Source organism: Oxyura jamaicensis, chromosome 1, assembly GCF_011077185.1.
Source record: "Oxyura jamaicensis isolate SHBP4307 breed ruddy duck chromosome 1, BPBGC_Ojam_1.0, whole genome shotgun sequence".
Classification (NCBI taxonomy): Eukaryota; Metazoa; Chordata; class Aves; order Anseriformes; family Anatidae; genus Oxyura; species Oxyura jamaicensis.
Window position 1 is genome coordinate 130,033,189 of NC_048893.1, and position 15,246 is coordinate 130,048,434.

At 36.1% G+C, this 15,246-nt stretch overlaps 1 protein-coding gene across 3 annotated transcripts in view; it reads right to left on the bottom strand.

Moving 5' to 3' along the window:
• Positions 1-9,466: 9,466 nt before the first annotated feature.
• STS (steroid sulfatase) overlaps positions 9,467-15,246 on the bottom strand; it is a 111,819-nt gene continuing 106,039 nt past the window's right edge. For 2 of the 3 annotated variants that reach the window (XM_035308701.1, XM_035348425.1), the window contains one exon: positions 9,467-12,922. In XM_035308701.1, coding sequence (XP_035164592.1) covers positions 12,540-12,922 — 383 coding nt within the window. In that variant the 3' untranslated portion in view covers positions 9,467-12,539. Of the gene's footprint in view, positions 12,923-13,266; positions 13,406-15,246 lie in introns of all 3 variants that reach the window. The other variant, XR_004745899.1, reaches the window with a different exon arrangement.

The following is a 15,246-nucleotide window of genomic DNA, read 5'->3' on the forward strand; positions in this document are numbered from 1 at the left end:
AAGTATCTCTATCAAACACAAATAATTACCGAATTTGAATGATTGGATTTGCAGTACTGACCAAGTATATTGAAAATGCTGTTGTGATTACCATCACAGAACTCGATGTTTCTGCCAGCTTCATCAGTAACATTTAGAGTGCTGCTCCCTGTGCTGCAGGAGGAGAGAAATTGCTGAGCAGAAATATTATCCCTGTACAGTGCAGTCCTTTTCACTAGCCTGTACATGCCTTCCAACTAGTATTATTCATCTGCATTATAAAAGCAAGTAAGGGCCCCCATAAGAAGAGCCCCCCTATTGCAGATTTAGGTCTTTCATTAGGCCCAGATAAAAATGAATTGCAGTTTTTGTTTGTTTGTTTGTTTTTCTTTTTTTTTTTTTTCACACTCAGACGAAGTCCTTTATTTCATGAATGATCATATGGAAAGGGAAGGGTTCAGAAGTCCTGTGGGCCATGTGGTGTGTGGTGAACTGACAAAGTGTTCTGTAAGTGTTATAACTACCTTTCAAATGTCAGTATCTTCATGCCACACAATATACTCAGTATGGGCAATGGTATGAGACCATGAACTTATCAGCTATTAATCTTAACATCTTAACAACTCTCATGTTAATGACTTTTTATTATTATTTTAACATGAAATTTGAATAAATCCTCTTTTTGTTGTATTCCAGGCTTTCACAATCAGGATTTATGAGCAGGTGATGATTGTCATATACTGTAAAATGAGAACACGGCAAAAAAACAGAAGAAAAATATAGAGAGACATTTCTGTGAAAATGAAAGTAATATTTTTGTTGAAATCAGGTTACTGACTTCTTAACTTTTTGACACACATTTATTCCAATTAATTTCAATTAGGCAAAACCAAATATAAATGAATATTGAAACATGGATAAAATAATCATAGCTGGGGGCTGTAATCTTTAGGCATGGTTTTAATCTAAGGTGATTAGTGGAACTTGTAGACAGTCTAGAAAGAATTGCAAATTATCTCTTCTAAACAACCAGTTACTTTGGGTAGGCTTCATGATAAGACAGTCCTTAAATAGATTAATGCGCTTCAATTGTTTTAATGGATGTTGACATGTACATGTTACTTTTGTTAAGACAGTTAAAAATGCATAAAAATTGAGAGTCTGCTCCTTCAATTCTGAACTCTTTCACTATTTTATTTTTCAGAAAGGTTTAGAAATACTTACTTTTGTTCTTGTTTCTTGCTAAGTTCTATATTATGTTCTGTGAATTAGGAATTGCTAGCTACAGAAACACACTGTAATTTAGACAGTCATCTGTCCTTTCCATCTAAGAAAATCTGCACCATCCTCTGTGTATATTGTTTCTTGTATATATTGTATCTTGCTGCTTGTCTGCACTCTGGAGTAAAGAAAGTGTCAATAATTCACAAAAATAATGGGCAAGTATATGTTTATAGCATTCACAAAAATATATATGTATATATTTTAAAAAGTGTATGCTATAAATATAGATACAGATGTTTTGCTAATGTCAGTTTACCTCAGTGTTGGATAGGGTTGTTCTTTATATTTCAGCATAGTTAGTGTAGGAATAACAGAACTAGCTTTTTTACTGAGTATACTTGGTTACTGGTTTGCAGTTTAACGTTGGTAGTACAGCACTGAACAAGGGCTAATTTATGTTGCTAAGCAATGTTATTTACTATTCCTTTCAGAAGCTCCAGTTTAAATATGCTTTAGAATTTTCAATAAGTTATACTATTTGACAGTACTGAGGATTATCATGTTACACTGTAATGGAAGTAGACAAAGAGTAGAATTAAAGGAGAGAAAACTGAATTACTGGCTTAGGAATTCATACCCGAGCAAATTTCCAAATCCCTAAGCATACATGTTTTTTAACCAAAATTACAATATTACATTTTAAACCCTAGATCAGAAGTAAATTAAAAAAAGACACTTGTTCAAACATAAAACATTTTGAATGCAGGTGAAGTAAGGGTTAATTTTTTCATGCCAGGCACCATCTTTATTAAATTATTTTATCTACCCCAACGTTTATTTTGTTTGGCTAATTACTTCATCTATTATAACATTGACCACAATATTTTTTATGAAATCACATTTAAACATTTATTTCCTTTTATGCAGGGAATAAAAAACAAACCTGCCATAAAAACTCTTGATGACCCTGGAGGATATCTTCTGCCCTAGATCTCCAGTGGCTTCAAAACTACTTCTTCTATATTGCTTTTTTTTCTCTGAAATTACCCCTGAGACTTCTGTTTCAGCATATGGGGTAGTGTGGGGTGGGGAGTGGGGGGGGTTGGTAAAACACCTATGTGTTTAACTCAGTTAACACAAATGTGACCATCCCCTAGAAGTCTTCCAAGGCACTTACATTTCTGCACTACATATGTGTTTGAAAAACAGTCATTTAGAGAGACTTCATAGATACCTAAATTAAACAGGTCATTTCCCATCCAAGCTCAGGATTATAAAATATGCCAGGAAACTACCTTTCTCTATTCATTTCAAAGAGAAATGTTTCTCTCTAATGCACAACCAGCAGCAATAACTGTAGTCATGCTTTCTTATTCTGGTCTAGATGTTTTTAATTTCACATTTTCCTCTCTGTTCTGTTTATGAAGGTCAGAAGAGTTGGTATGTACTATTTTATTTTATTTTTTTTCTTTTTATCTTTCTCTAGTTTCTTATCTAATTCAAATATTTGATGTTTACATCCAGTTTCGCTTTTAGCTTATTTCCTGTCTTGCTAACAGTGTGTTTCTTTCTATAGAGCCATAAACCAATGTGATGGTAGTTAATGCTGGGCTGAGCTCTTTCCTAACTCTGCATGAAAAATGCTTTTCAGCTCTCATTTAAATATTTGTTTTCCTCTGTTTTTAACAGTGAAATTTAACAGATTCAGTTTTTCTTCTTCTGACCCATGTAAAAAGGTAGATTTTATAGCTGGATAGTAGTTGACCCTCACTGCCTTTGGATTTATCTTTTCTGAAAGCTTTTCATTGTTTATGTTTTTTATTTTTAGCCAGTACTTTCTACATCATGATCTTTATGGTAAACAGTATCCTAGTAACAGAAGGAATTGGCTGTTGAACTCAGAAAAAAAAAAAATATTAGCTATATTTCCAACAAAGAGAAAGGCTGGAGGCAAGCTTACAAATATCTGACAGACACAGACTGAAAGTATGGAATGGGAAAGGCTGGAAAAACCTAGTATTTAAAATGTATATGACTTGTCTATTTTAGAGTAAGTTAAAATTGACAGTCAAGAGTAAAATGTTAGGTATGAATAAATCTGTATATTCTGTTGGTGAAGGATCTTGCTCAGCAAAGTCCCTGAACACAGTGGGATGGAAAAGAGTTAAGTTGCAAGCCTGTGTTCAAATACCTTGTTTGACTAGGATCTTTCTGTTTGTGTTCTTATTAGATATGTACTTGGTCTTGTGATAATACAAATTATTAAGAATTTTAGTCCATTAGGGTGTTGTAACCAGTTTTGTACTAAATATATAATGCAGGGTAAACATTTTTAACTTAAGAAACAAGTTGTAAAAAATACTTAGCAGGTGGAGCCCTAAAATAATGTTTCATGCATAATTCAAACACCTTATTTATTTGTTTGATAAATTAGTATTTCTGAAGATACTGGAAGATGTAAGATATGTATAACAATGTAGGCTTTTTAATATAACACATACATATATGCTATAATAGAGATTGACTACTGCATATGAAATGTCATGACTTTTTCTAGAATTTGAGCGGTATTCTTCAAGCCCAGTTCATTCAACAAAATCATAATTGATGTTAATAGAAAATCTAAATTGGAAAAGATCTTAATTTACTGTTGGCATATCTCTATTCTAATTGAAATCTCTCATCCTAGTACAATAATTAAAATGCTGGCATACAAAATGATTAATATGACCTTAAAAACAAATTGCTTGACCTATATAATGATGACACTTCTTTAAAATAATTTCAGTAGCATCTTTCTTCACTGATTTGCAGAGCCTAGTGGAAACAAAAAGAACTGAAGGTCATTTAAAAAAAAAAAAAAAGCAAGCAAGTAAGTAATAAAAGAAGATTTTGACATTTAGTTGCAGAATTCTTAGTGTGAAAATCTCCCTTTTTGGTACTCTTAAAAGCATTTAAATTTCATACATGTTTACTTTTAAAAATATTTTAAAGACTTCAGGAGACAGAAGTAATATTCAGCTCCCTAAACCTAGATGTAATTATTATTATTATTATTATTATTTATCCTATGCCTTTTTGTTTGTTTGTTTTAATCTGTGAAAAGGCAAAAAAGATGATTCTCAGGCATAACTGATCTGTATGTAGTCATATAAGCTAAGCTAGACACATCTTGTTTTTCCCTCTTCTAGGCAGAAGTGGATGCTAGCTCAGCTCTAGATATATTCATTGTGAGTGTATAAAATTAAATAAGATAAATCTGAGCCTAAGAACTACAATTCTACCTATACTAACTTCTAAATCCTCCTGAATGCAGGAAATACATTCTCCCTTCAACGTCTGAGGACTCTGATCCTATTTTCAGAGCATTCTTGACAATGCAAGAATGAGGTTCTTCCTGCACAAACACGTTTTTCTTTCAAAGTGAGATCAAGACAGGTAATTCTTTTGAACCCTCCCTCCTTGACACTTTTCTATATAGGACGTGCAGTTAAAACAAAGCATCCTGAAGCAGCTGGCTGGGTATAAGAAGAGGGTGGGCAAGGAGAACCACAATAAACTTGTGCCCTTCTTGTACAAGCTTTGTCACTGTGTTGCAGAGGCTCATAGATTCACCTGCTCATGGAGTGAGCAACAGAGACAGAAAGTGACTTTGTAGCCCTAAGGTATGTCTATCTCTGCTCTAGAGGGGATATGTATACTTCATGTGATTAAAAATACTTAATCGGTCTTGAAGTTTTGTTGCAAAGCTGTCATCACAACCCAGGTGAGTGCCCTTACCGCTAGGGAGTATTACCCCCTTCCTGATTCCCTCGATTTACAATTGTTTGCTACCCAGTGGCATGGTTTCATCAGGAAGATGAAGAGTGATTTTTTCATTCCCAGACTGTATCTTTCACAAATCTTGAGTTCATCCCTCAACCTCCTGCTAACTCATTTGCCTCCTCTAAACTGGCTTGGAAATGCAGTTTCTCATGAACACCACAGTCATCTTTTTTTTTATTATTTTTATTTTTATTTTTTATTTTTAAAAGGCACATGATCAGGTGGTTCATGTCCATTTTTTGTCCATGGACTCTGTACTTTCTTTCCTATTACTTCAAGGCTGGACACTATGGAAAGAACCTGTGGCTGGGCTCCTTAACTTGTGTCAAAGCATGCCCAAGGCAGCAGTTTATTAATATACTCTGCATCCCCTTTTTCTACCTCTGTACTGAGTATGTATTCCTTCAGCTTTGCCAAGCTAATTTAACTACAAAGGCTCTTTTGAGGAAATCTAAAAGTTTAGCAGCCTAAGAATTAATTGGATTAAAGGACAAGGCCCATTTAAGCCACAGTTTATTGTAGAGAGCTGGTCATCTCCGCACTAATCAGCAGAGATTTAATGGTAGCAAGATTTCAATGAACAGCAAAAATTCTGCTCCATTTTTAATTGCTTTCAACACATAAAAGAAACTGTGGCATTAGGCACAGTTCCTCGGGAGTCTCTTATGGCATTGCTGTCTTTCTACAGCTTTACCTGAGATGGTGTCATGGTTGTAAACCCCCTCTTTGCATGAAAGGAGGTCATTACACTGTAAGATCAAGGTGTTCAACCATTTAGATTTACATTCTGGCCTTCACACCTTTAGCCCAGAATCTGGATTGTAACAGACAATCACCTCAAACTGTGTAACAACCTCCTTTCATGCCACGAAAGGGTTTGCACTCATGTTTTAGGTAATTTTGCCAAGCAAGATTTTAAAAGCAAAACTGCATTCCCCAGAACGGGTCTGGATAGCAAAACAGAGAAACACAGGAGATATCTGAAACTGAGCCCAGGTTTAACATGTGAAGATGGCATCCCTCTTCATAGTCTGGTACTGAGTGCTTAAAAACTGGTGGGCACAACTGCAGCTTTCATGTAGTGCAAATTAATGCTGCTGCCTGAGCTCTAGCAAAACACTTCTGTCATTGTCATTAATTTCCAGAAAGGGCAGAATGCCATCTAGCTGCTAGGGATGGCCTCTTACAACTGAATTTTGTTGAAAGATAATCAAAGATGGTTGTAATTCAGTGGCATAAATCTTGGTATCTAAGAGGACCTCCCCTTATTTTCAGTAAATATCATAGAGAGAAAGGAGGGGCACCAATCTGATCCTTTTGCAGAATAATATGTTTTTCAAAAGCCTGGTGAGTGATGAGATGTCACTGGATGTTTGTGTTTTTCATATGTATGAGACACGGATGTGTTAGGATGTAAAATTCCTATTCTAATAATCTCCCTAGAGCTTAAACAGTTCTCGGAATGAGTGACATTAATCAGCTGCTTCCCAATGCATTACATATGTTGTTTAAAGATTGACAATTGAAAACCAATCAGAATATTTTTCTAAGCCTAATTATTTTGTATTTGGCATTACACAAATGATATGACTAAAAAAAAAAAAAAAAAGAAAAAAAAAATTATTACATAGTACAAATTTCCAGTAATTCCATTTTTAAATGTTTTTGTTTTGTTTTGTTCTGTTTCCTTTGACAGCTTGGTTTCATTTGAGAGCAATGGCTACCAAATCAAACCAAAGTTATATTCTTGTAGTCCAACCCGAGTCCATAGGGTTTTTGAGATGCATTGTCTCTAATCTTTTAAAATAAATATTGCTACGCAAGGTAAATTCATATGAAATTCTCTTTAAATAAGTGTGAAAATTAAGAGCTCTGCCTTATAATTTCAACTACTTCCTATTTTTTTCCACATAAATCAGATACAATAAAATCTCATCCATATTGAAATGCTTTATTATTTAAAAAATGTAGAATAAATATTGTAGGAAAGTGTTTGTGTTTTTTGTTTGTTCGTTTTTCATAACATATGCTGAACCTGTTCTCTTCAAATACAGTTTTCCTTTTCAAGGGATTTCCCTGTGGCACTATTCTTTTATAGATAAGACTGTCTACCCAGGGAATCTAGCATGATTAATATTTATTTGTTTTTTTTTTTTTTTTTGTTATTATTATTTTTTAAGTATTCAGAGGATGCAGTACAAGCTTTGCAAGGCCCATAATCCAGATCATTCAAGGTCTGTACTGTTTGATAAGGTACATTTAGAGATTTAACCATCGGATGATCAAGCCAGTTATTGTAGTGCAAGCTTCAGTGAGAGGCTAGAATTCAGTTCCTTGCATGTGCATAAAAAAGCTTCCGTCACTGAAGCTTTTGTTGGTGCAAACTCAGTGCTCTGAGTGGCGATCTAGGAGATTAAAACTACTGTGGATAGTCTTAATACCAATTTGTAGCAACTCTTGTCTGTTGTGTAGATGAAATTCTTGTTGCTTTCAATATGAATAAAAGCTACTGAGAACACCAGAATGTTTTGGAAAAGCCCTATGACCTCTTACAATGTTTTCAACACTCCTCAAGTCATCTGCAGTTTTAGCAGCCTGTAAGGCTTTTGAGTCCTGGGAGTTTGGCACAGGTCTTCTGGTCTTCCAAGGACCAAAACACATGATTATTGCTCCCTCAAAACCAGAGCTCCAGATTAAGATGTCACCTCCTGAATGATGATGCAATAATAGTTTGCCGCATGTGTTTGCTCAGGAGCATGGGGTTATGCATCCCTGTGAGCCCCAAGCAAGTTTTCACTTGACAGGCTGGCACTGTAGGACACCACTGCAGAGTACAGGAAGAGTCCAGCCAGCCATAGAGGTGTCTATGTTTCTCTTGGTCACCTGCAGTCCCTGATAGACCCAAACCCACTGGCAATTAGTAGGACTCTGTCTTCAGTCTGGAGATAACTCTATGTGTGCCATTTGCTCCCTGGTTGTTCCCAGGGAAGAGTTTTGCTATGCCAGCCTTTCCTCCTGCCACACAGCTGGCCTCTCTGTTTGCAGTGCGCTCATCCACGAAGGACTCTTCTTGAAAGTGAGATCCTGATAATATATTTAAATGGTGTCCAGGTAATGCCAGAGGACAGAGAAATGACGAAGATGCAAATGTCTGTTTTACATACACAATTATCATGTCCTAAGGTAAGTTTTTTAAAAAAAAAGAAAAAGAAATAATATATGTCACCAAATGGAAACAGCTGAACAAAGCGTAACCAATGTATTAGATGCCTTAGCAATCATGCTCTCTCATTTGATAAAATAGTTGGGTAAGATATGTTAGTATAAATGACATTAGAACATTGCATTCTTGCAGCTATGCTTACCATCCTTTTCTTTCTTTCTCCATTTTTTCCTCTATATTAGATGACATCTCAAGTGAAATTTTCTACATTGTCCACACATCTGAACACCCAGATCTCACATTACTACAATGTGAGATAAGTTCTTGCTGGCAAGTGATGATTCTCACTGAGCTGTGAAGGATATGGACCATATTCACTAAGATCTCTGCAAACTTTCAGTTGGATTTCAGTGAGCTGACAAGCTGACACCTCTCTCCAAAAGCTCTTATTTCTTTTTCTTTCTTTTTTTTTTTTTTTTTCTTGACACAATAATTTGAGGCAAGTCAGGACATCTCCATTTTTAAGAGCCAAGAACCTGTGACATCCCGTCAACAAGGGAGAAATATTAAAATAATTCCATATGGTCTCCTATGTCTGCTAAAAGAAGAAAGACTGAGAATAAACATAATTAGAAAGATTAGAAATATTATCTTTCCCAGAATCCACAATGCATATATTTTTTAGCCATCTCCTCTCTCTGTTCCAGGCGCTGACCCCACATGTGTCAAACAGCGGGCACACAGCCTACTTGCAAACCTGAAGTTAAGTATTATTTTTATACAGACTAGTTTTCTATCTCTTAAACTGCACATTTTGTAGAGAGGGTTACTTACTGACTAGAAAGTGCACCTTTACCAGCTCAACATTTTTAGCACTTTTTGTTCTTTCAGTATTCCCAACAGTTAGAGAAATACTGTTATCTTTCTTTAAGCACAGATAAGAACTTGAGAAACAGAGTTAAATGACTTGCTCTGTGCCATAGAGGGACTCTGTGATAAACTAGGATGTGATAATGTTAAATAATTCTCTAGAGGAATACACTTTCCTCTGAAGCTGAACTCCCACTTTAAACTGATGTACTCTACCATCAGGCACCACGTTAAAATATCAGTCCTAGTTAAATGGTAGATTGAAAACCAGTCTTAAAGTACAAGAGAAGCACATTCTCCTTGAACCTTCCCTGTTAATAAATTGTGATTCATGAGTATCCCATCAGTGATGTTGTGAAAAACAAAACCTCCTTATTAGAACAGGCAATGTCATTATAAAAATGGTATGCTGTGTTTCTCATTTTATTTTGCAGATAAACAAGACTATTTTAATTACTATGATCTGACATGCTATCTCCAGAACAGAAGGTACAGTACTTGAAAATTTGCAATACAGGGAAGGTTTATTTTACACATTAAATGAAATAGCATTGCTATAGAAAATGAAAAATACTGTCCTATTCTTAACAGAATCTTTCTTGAAGGAACAATTGTAAAAATGGAGTTCAGATTTTATTGCTTATGTCAAAATATTAAATGCTGTATTAAATTAGATTCTGGTAAATATGAAGCTTGTGGCACAAACAAGAAATACCTTTATTATTCAGAGTTCTTTGGATGTGCTTTAATTTCTTAGATTTTATAATTCACAGTTAATTCTTGTTAGGCATTAAATAAGTAGAAGGTTAGCAGCATCAAGGAGTTCTAAAAATCACATTTTTACAAAAGACCACTTTTGACAACTTTTTACTTTCAGATTGATTAGGGCAAAACAGCCATTGTGATCAACATGGCATACAAATTGGAGGATTTAAAGGCAAAGAAATAATTAGAAAAGTTTTTGAGGGGTGTGGAGGTTTTAAGAAAGAGTATTGGAGAGATGGCACCAAAATCCAATGAGGATATAAAAGAAAGACTCTATTCAGTCAAGAAGAAAACAGAGCAGAAGAAAAAATATCATTTTTCATACCTCAGTCAGGCAGCAGAGATCAGCTGCTGTGTTAAGAGAACAAACAATTCTCACACCTGCAGAAAGTAAAGGTATAATAGTAACATAGCATCTTCCCGATGAAAAGAAGTAAGTGTTGATGGCCTTAACGATATAAATTGAGGTCCTTGTTAAGGTCACAGCCAAGCAACAGTGGGAACAAAATGGATCCAACAACAGCTTGTATGAGTTACTGCTGCATAGCTAATACATAACATATTTCTGTCCATATGATTCAGCAGGAATATTTGCTTGCAAAGGCTGCATAAGCCACAGGAGAGCTGTGGCACCCGGAGAGAGCATAGTACACCCTGCTGCTCTCTGTGCACCCTGTCTAAAGGTTGGGCTGCCCACCAGCTGCAGGGCAGGCACGGAGGGGTCAGCACCAAGAGACTCTTGGGCCACATGGTAGGGACAAGGAGTTTGGGATGTGTGGATCCTACTGTGAACACTGCAGAGAAGTACTTGCATTTAAACTGCAGGGATCTTTCTTCCTAAATTTATGTTGTATATTCAATGATTAAATAAAGCGGGGAGGCAATTATGCTGCACGAATGGCCATCTGACAGCTTTCCAGATACAATATAAACAGTCCTGAGAGGCTACTGGCAAAATACCTAAACTGACTAACTTCATCAGCACACATAGGATTTTGCTACCTACAGAGAGCTCACAGAGCATATACAATCATAAACAGAAGGTGAAACATTAGAAATAGGACTTCAAGGAAAGAATACATTTCCCAAGACAGGAAACTGCAACAAAAAAATAAAAAAAAAAAAAAAAAAAAAAGGATAGAAAAAGGATAGATTTTACAGAGGGAGAAATATACCTTATACCACAATATATTTTTATAGGACAGGCTTCAACAGCTCCCAACAACTGGGTCACAACCTTAATGTCAGCTGACTGAAGCTGCTGCATTATTATCAGCTGAGATCCCTTTTGCATTAATGCTTTGATAATACCACCAAACAGATTGTAATAAATAAAAATGTTGGAATTAACTAGTGTTCTCTAATAAGGAGCAAGTCACTTTCTATTACTAGGCACCAAATTTAGTATTTTGCTGGTATGTTCTCCTCTGGTACATTCTGCCAAATAAAACTGTTTGCCTGGCTATAGAGTGGATAGAAAATGTGACCGAATAAGATACAGGTAAAAATGGATACAGTAATTAGCCCTGAAGTATTGTAGATTTCCCAAGGCCTTGCTAAGAACTCAAGAGGCTGTTATATTTGGCTTTGAGAAAATTTAAATGTTCAAGCCCAAGTTTATTCTCAGAAAATGGTAGATCCTATTCAGAGAGCTTAAACAACAGCAAAAATATTTAAAGCAAGATCAAATGTTATTTATCTGTGATGCACACTACACTCATCAGTGGAAGAACAGGTATGGTATGTAAATTGTGCCTTTATATTATAGTATGAATTTGAAACTCAGATATTAGGTATGGACCAAATCTTTCATTTTAGCAACTGGGTTATGAATATAAAGGTTTGTCTAGATCAGGAATTAAATAATTTGTGATTTCTTTCTTTTTTTTTTCTTTTTTTCTTTCTCTTTTTTCTTTTATTTCCTTCTTTCCTTCTTAGTTTCCTTCTTTCTTTCTTGGGTATGAATTTGGCCTGCGTGTATTTCTGAAGAGTTATAGTACACGCTCAAGGACACACCTGGTGCACCTGAGGTGGTTTCTCTTCCAAACAAAGGTTGATGCCATGCAATAGGATGCTAGCTAGGGAGCACCATTTTAATGTGGACCAAGGTCTTCTACTATATAGCTCTCTATATTTTTATGGCACATGCAGTGTTAGATTTTTGGCACTGTTTATTATTTCATATCTCTGATGCTTGTTGATAGAGATGCTGCTACGAATATGTTCTTTACCTATCTGTCAGTTATAGTCACAAATTATAGTCACAGATGATGGACCTCTCCAGCATTATATCTCTATTTGTATTTTTGGTGAAATATCTTAATAGGGGTGAATAGTACTTACTGAAAAGGACAGAAAAGTGTGCACTTAGTGGTTATAATTGACAGAAATAACAGGGGAATTCCTCAGTGTGTAAAAAAAAAAAAAAAGCTGAAGCTGAAGATCTAGAAAATAATCTAATCTAGAAAATGCATACATTTGTAGATAAGGGCAACAGCATATGCTCCATACCATTTCTTCTATTATTAAGTCAGAAAAGATGTCTTGCTCTCCTTCTCTTGGCACATTTTCTTGATTGAAATTCTATCGCAACACTGTATTAAAGACAATTCATCCTACATAACAAAGACTTCTAAAGGCTTTGTGCAGTGGTTCGAGTGAACTACCTAGACATTCTCCTTTTTCCAGTTTCTGAAAGGGAACTGCAGCTTGTTTATCCAGAATGCACCTCCAGTAGGCTGTCTTCTGACTCATAGTCACAGTAGCAAGACTGAAAGAGAGACGAGCAACATGGCTGAAGCCATGGCTTCCAGAGAAGATTGTCCCAAGAGAGCTGGTCAGGGACAGCTTGCAGTGATCTGGTGTGGTTAGCTACTGCTAGCTGTATGACCCTGAGGATTTCATAGAACCGGCTCTCTGTTTTTGGAGTCAGTGGCACTTTCTCTTCAGGGTCTCTGGAGAGATCGAAGAGCAGTGGGGGATCATGGCGTGTGATGAATCCTCCATGGCAAAAGCAAACATGAGAATCATAGCAACCATTAGAGTCTTCAGGATTGAAGTTTGGAGTGAAGAAGAAGACTTTCCAGACAGATTCACCTGCAGTTTACAAATACAAAACAGTCAATGATAACATTACCAACTTAAAGTCCCCTCATCTTACAAAACTCTAATTTATACCACAGGACATCAGTCTTTTGGTAAAACCTCTATCTGTACACAAACCACAACATATTGAATGAGCGAAACAAAATTAAGCAAAACATGGTGATTTTCATGCTACATATATTTATGAAATTATAATAATTATTTCATTCCCTCAGAAGAATTCTAATGAACTAAATAAGTCTTAAAATAACATTTTTTAAGTAAACAGCACTAAGATCTGCATAAATATTTACTAAGACATTGCACTGTCTTCTTTTAGACATATTAAAATTTACCTTTTTTACTTGACTACATCCAGACATGATTGAGCTATGAATGCTTCTCATTTTGCTAATAAAAATAATTTCATTTTTATCTTTTTCTCCCTTCAACTCCCTGTTGCATTATCCCAGTATCTTCTGCCATACGCATACTCCACAAACATGTTAAGACAGAGATTCGCATTTTATTAAATGTGATGACATGAACTCGTATAATGGATCCTAAATTCATGTCTTAGGCCTCTAGATGATTTTTTTTTTAAAAAACAACAACAACAACAACAACAACAAAACTATTACAGTAGCTCAGTTCTTACGTGAATCTTGGCTTTGTAAAATGGGAACCAAACATATTCCAGATAGGTCATTTTTACTTAGCTTAATTTGCTGTGTATAGACATTGAACTGTCTGCACTAGTGTAACTTTATTCACTATTTTCACGATTTGAAATACTAATAAATTTCTGGATCAAGAACAAGCAGGTATCAGTCCATTCCTTCAAGAAGCACTCTTGAACAGAAGGCACCCTGGAGAACCTGCAAATACTTAAGAAAGAATTAAGCAAGAAATGGCTATTATTTTCCTCGAGCATCACAGACCAGACAGGCATTTCCAGGGAAACACACAGTCCTTCCCAGTCGAGGAAGCATACAATTCTCCAGAAGACCAGGGAGTAATTAATCAGGGACAAAATCTGTACTTTATTATTAACAAAGGCAGGATAGTAAACAGCTGAGGGCTATAATGTCTGACTACCTGTCCATTTGAGTGTATACAGATATCACAAATATATACCAGTAATTTACTTTGCTAAGTGTCCTATTGCTGAAACCATTTTTGTATCACCTCTTCTTTTTAAACTGGGGAAAAACTCTTTTTGGTATTCTGTTGAATATTGTTAAATCCTTAGAAAGCTTGTTACTCTAGTAACAATCTGTCAAGAATTTATATGCACTGCAGTAATTAATACTCATGAATCAATTCACCAATTCACCAGAGTGGAAGGCACTAGAAAATGTTGCAAGGGGAGAGATGAACTGTTACATAACTTGTTGTAACTAAATCGCTGACAATGTTTAAAGATAAAAACAGGTTTAAAGAAGGAAACATCTCAGTGGATTAAAGAGTCACAGGTTGCAGTTCCAGTCTATAGCATGACTTTAAAAGACAACGGGCCATGAAGATAATCAGAGGGCTGGAGCACTTCTATGATGAAAGGCTGAGAGAACTGGGGATGTTCAGCCTGGAGAAGAGAAGGCTCTGGGGAGACTTTATAGTGACCTTTGAGTACTTAAAAGGGGCTTATAAAAAAGGAGAACAACTTTTTGCTTGGGCAGATAGTGACAGGACAAGGGGGAATGGTTTTAAACTAAAAGAGGGGAGATTTAGATTAGATGTTATGAGGAAACTTTTTACTCATAGGGTGGTGAGGTACTGGCACAGACTGCCCAGAGAAGCTGAGAATGCCTGATCCCTGGAATTGTTAAAGACCAGGTTGGATGAGGCTCTGGGAAACCTGATCTAGTGGGTGGCATCCCTGCCAACAGCAGGGGAGTTGGAACTGGATGATCTTTAAGGTCGCTTCCAACCCAAGCTGTTCTGTGATTCTGTGATTCTTTACAGCTTCTTCTATGCCACAGCATTTTTCACATTTTAAGGAACTTTACCTATAGGAACCAATTCAATGACTGAATCTGGAGACTTCCAGTTCACTTAGTCTGCACTTAAATCAGGGTCGACAGCGACGGTTATTATACATAGACTGGGAGAAACCCGTGAATGCTGCTCAGGAGTCAGCACAGAGGAAGCAGCTCTAAAGGCAGAGAGCACCCTGCTGGCACAGACAATAGGACATGGCAAGCTTTAAAAGGCACCGAGGGCTCTGGCTGCAACAGCAGCAATGGCTCAGTCATACTGTGGAGGAGGGACAGGATGGGAAAGGACAGGATGGGAGCATTCCTTCATCTCCTTCTCCAATAACATTTTGAAATGTT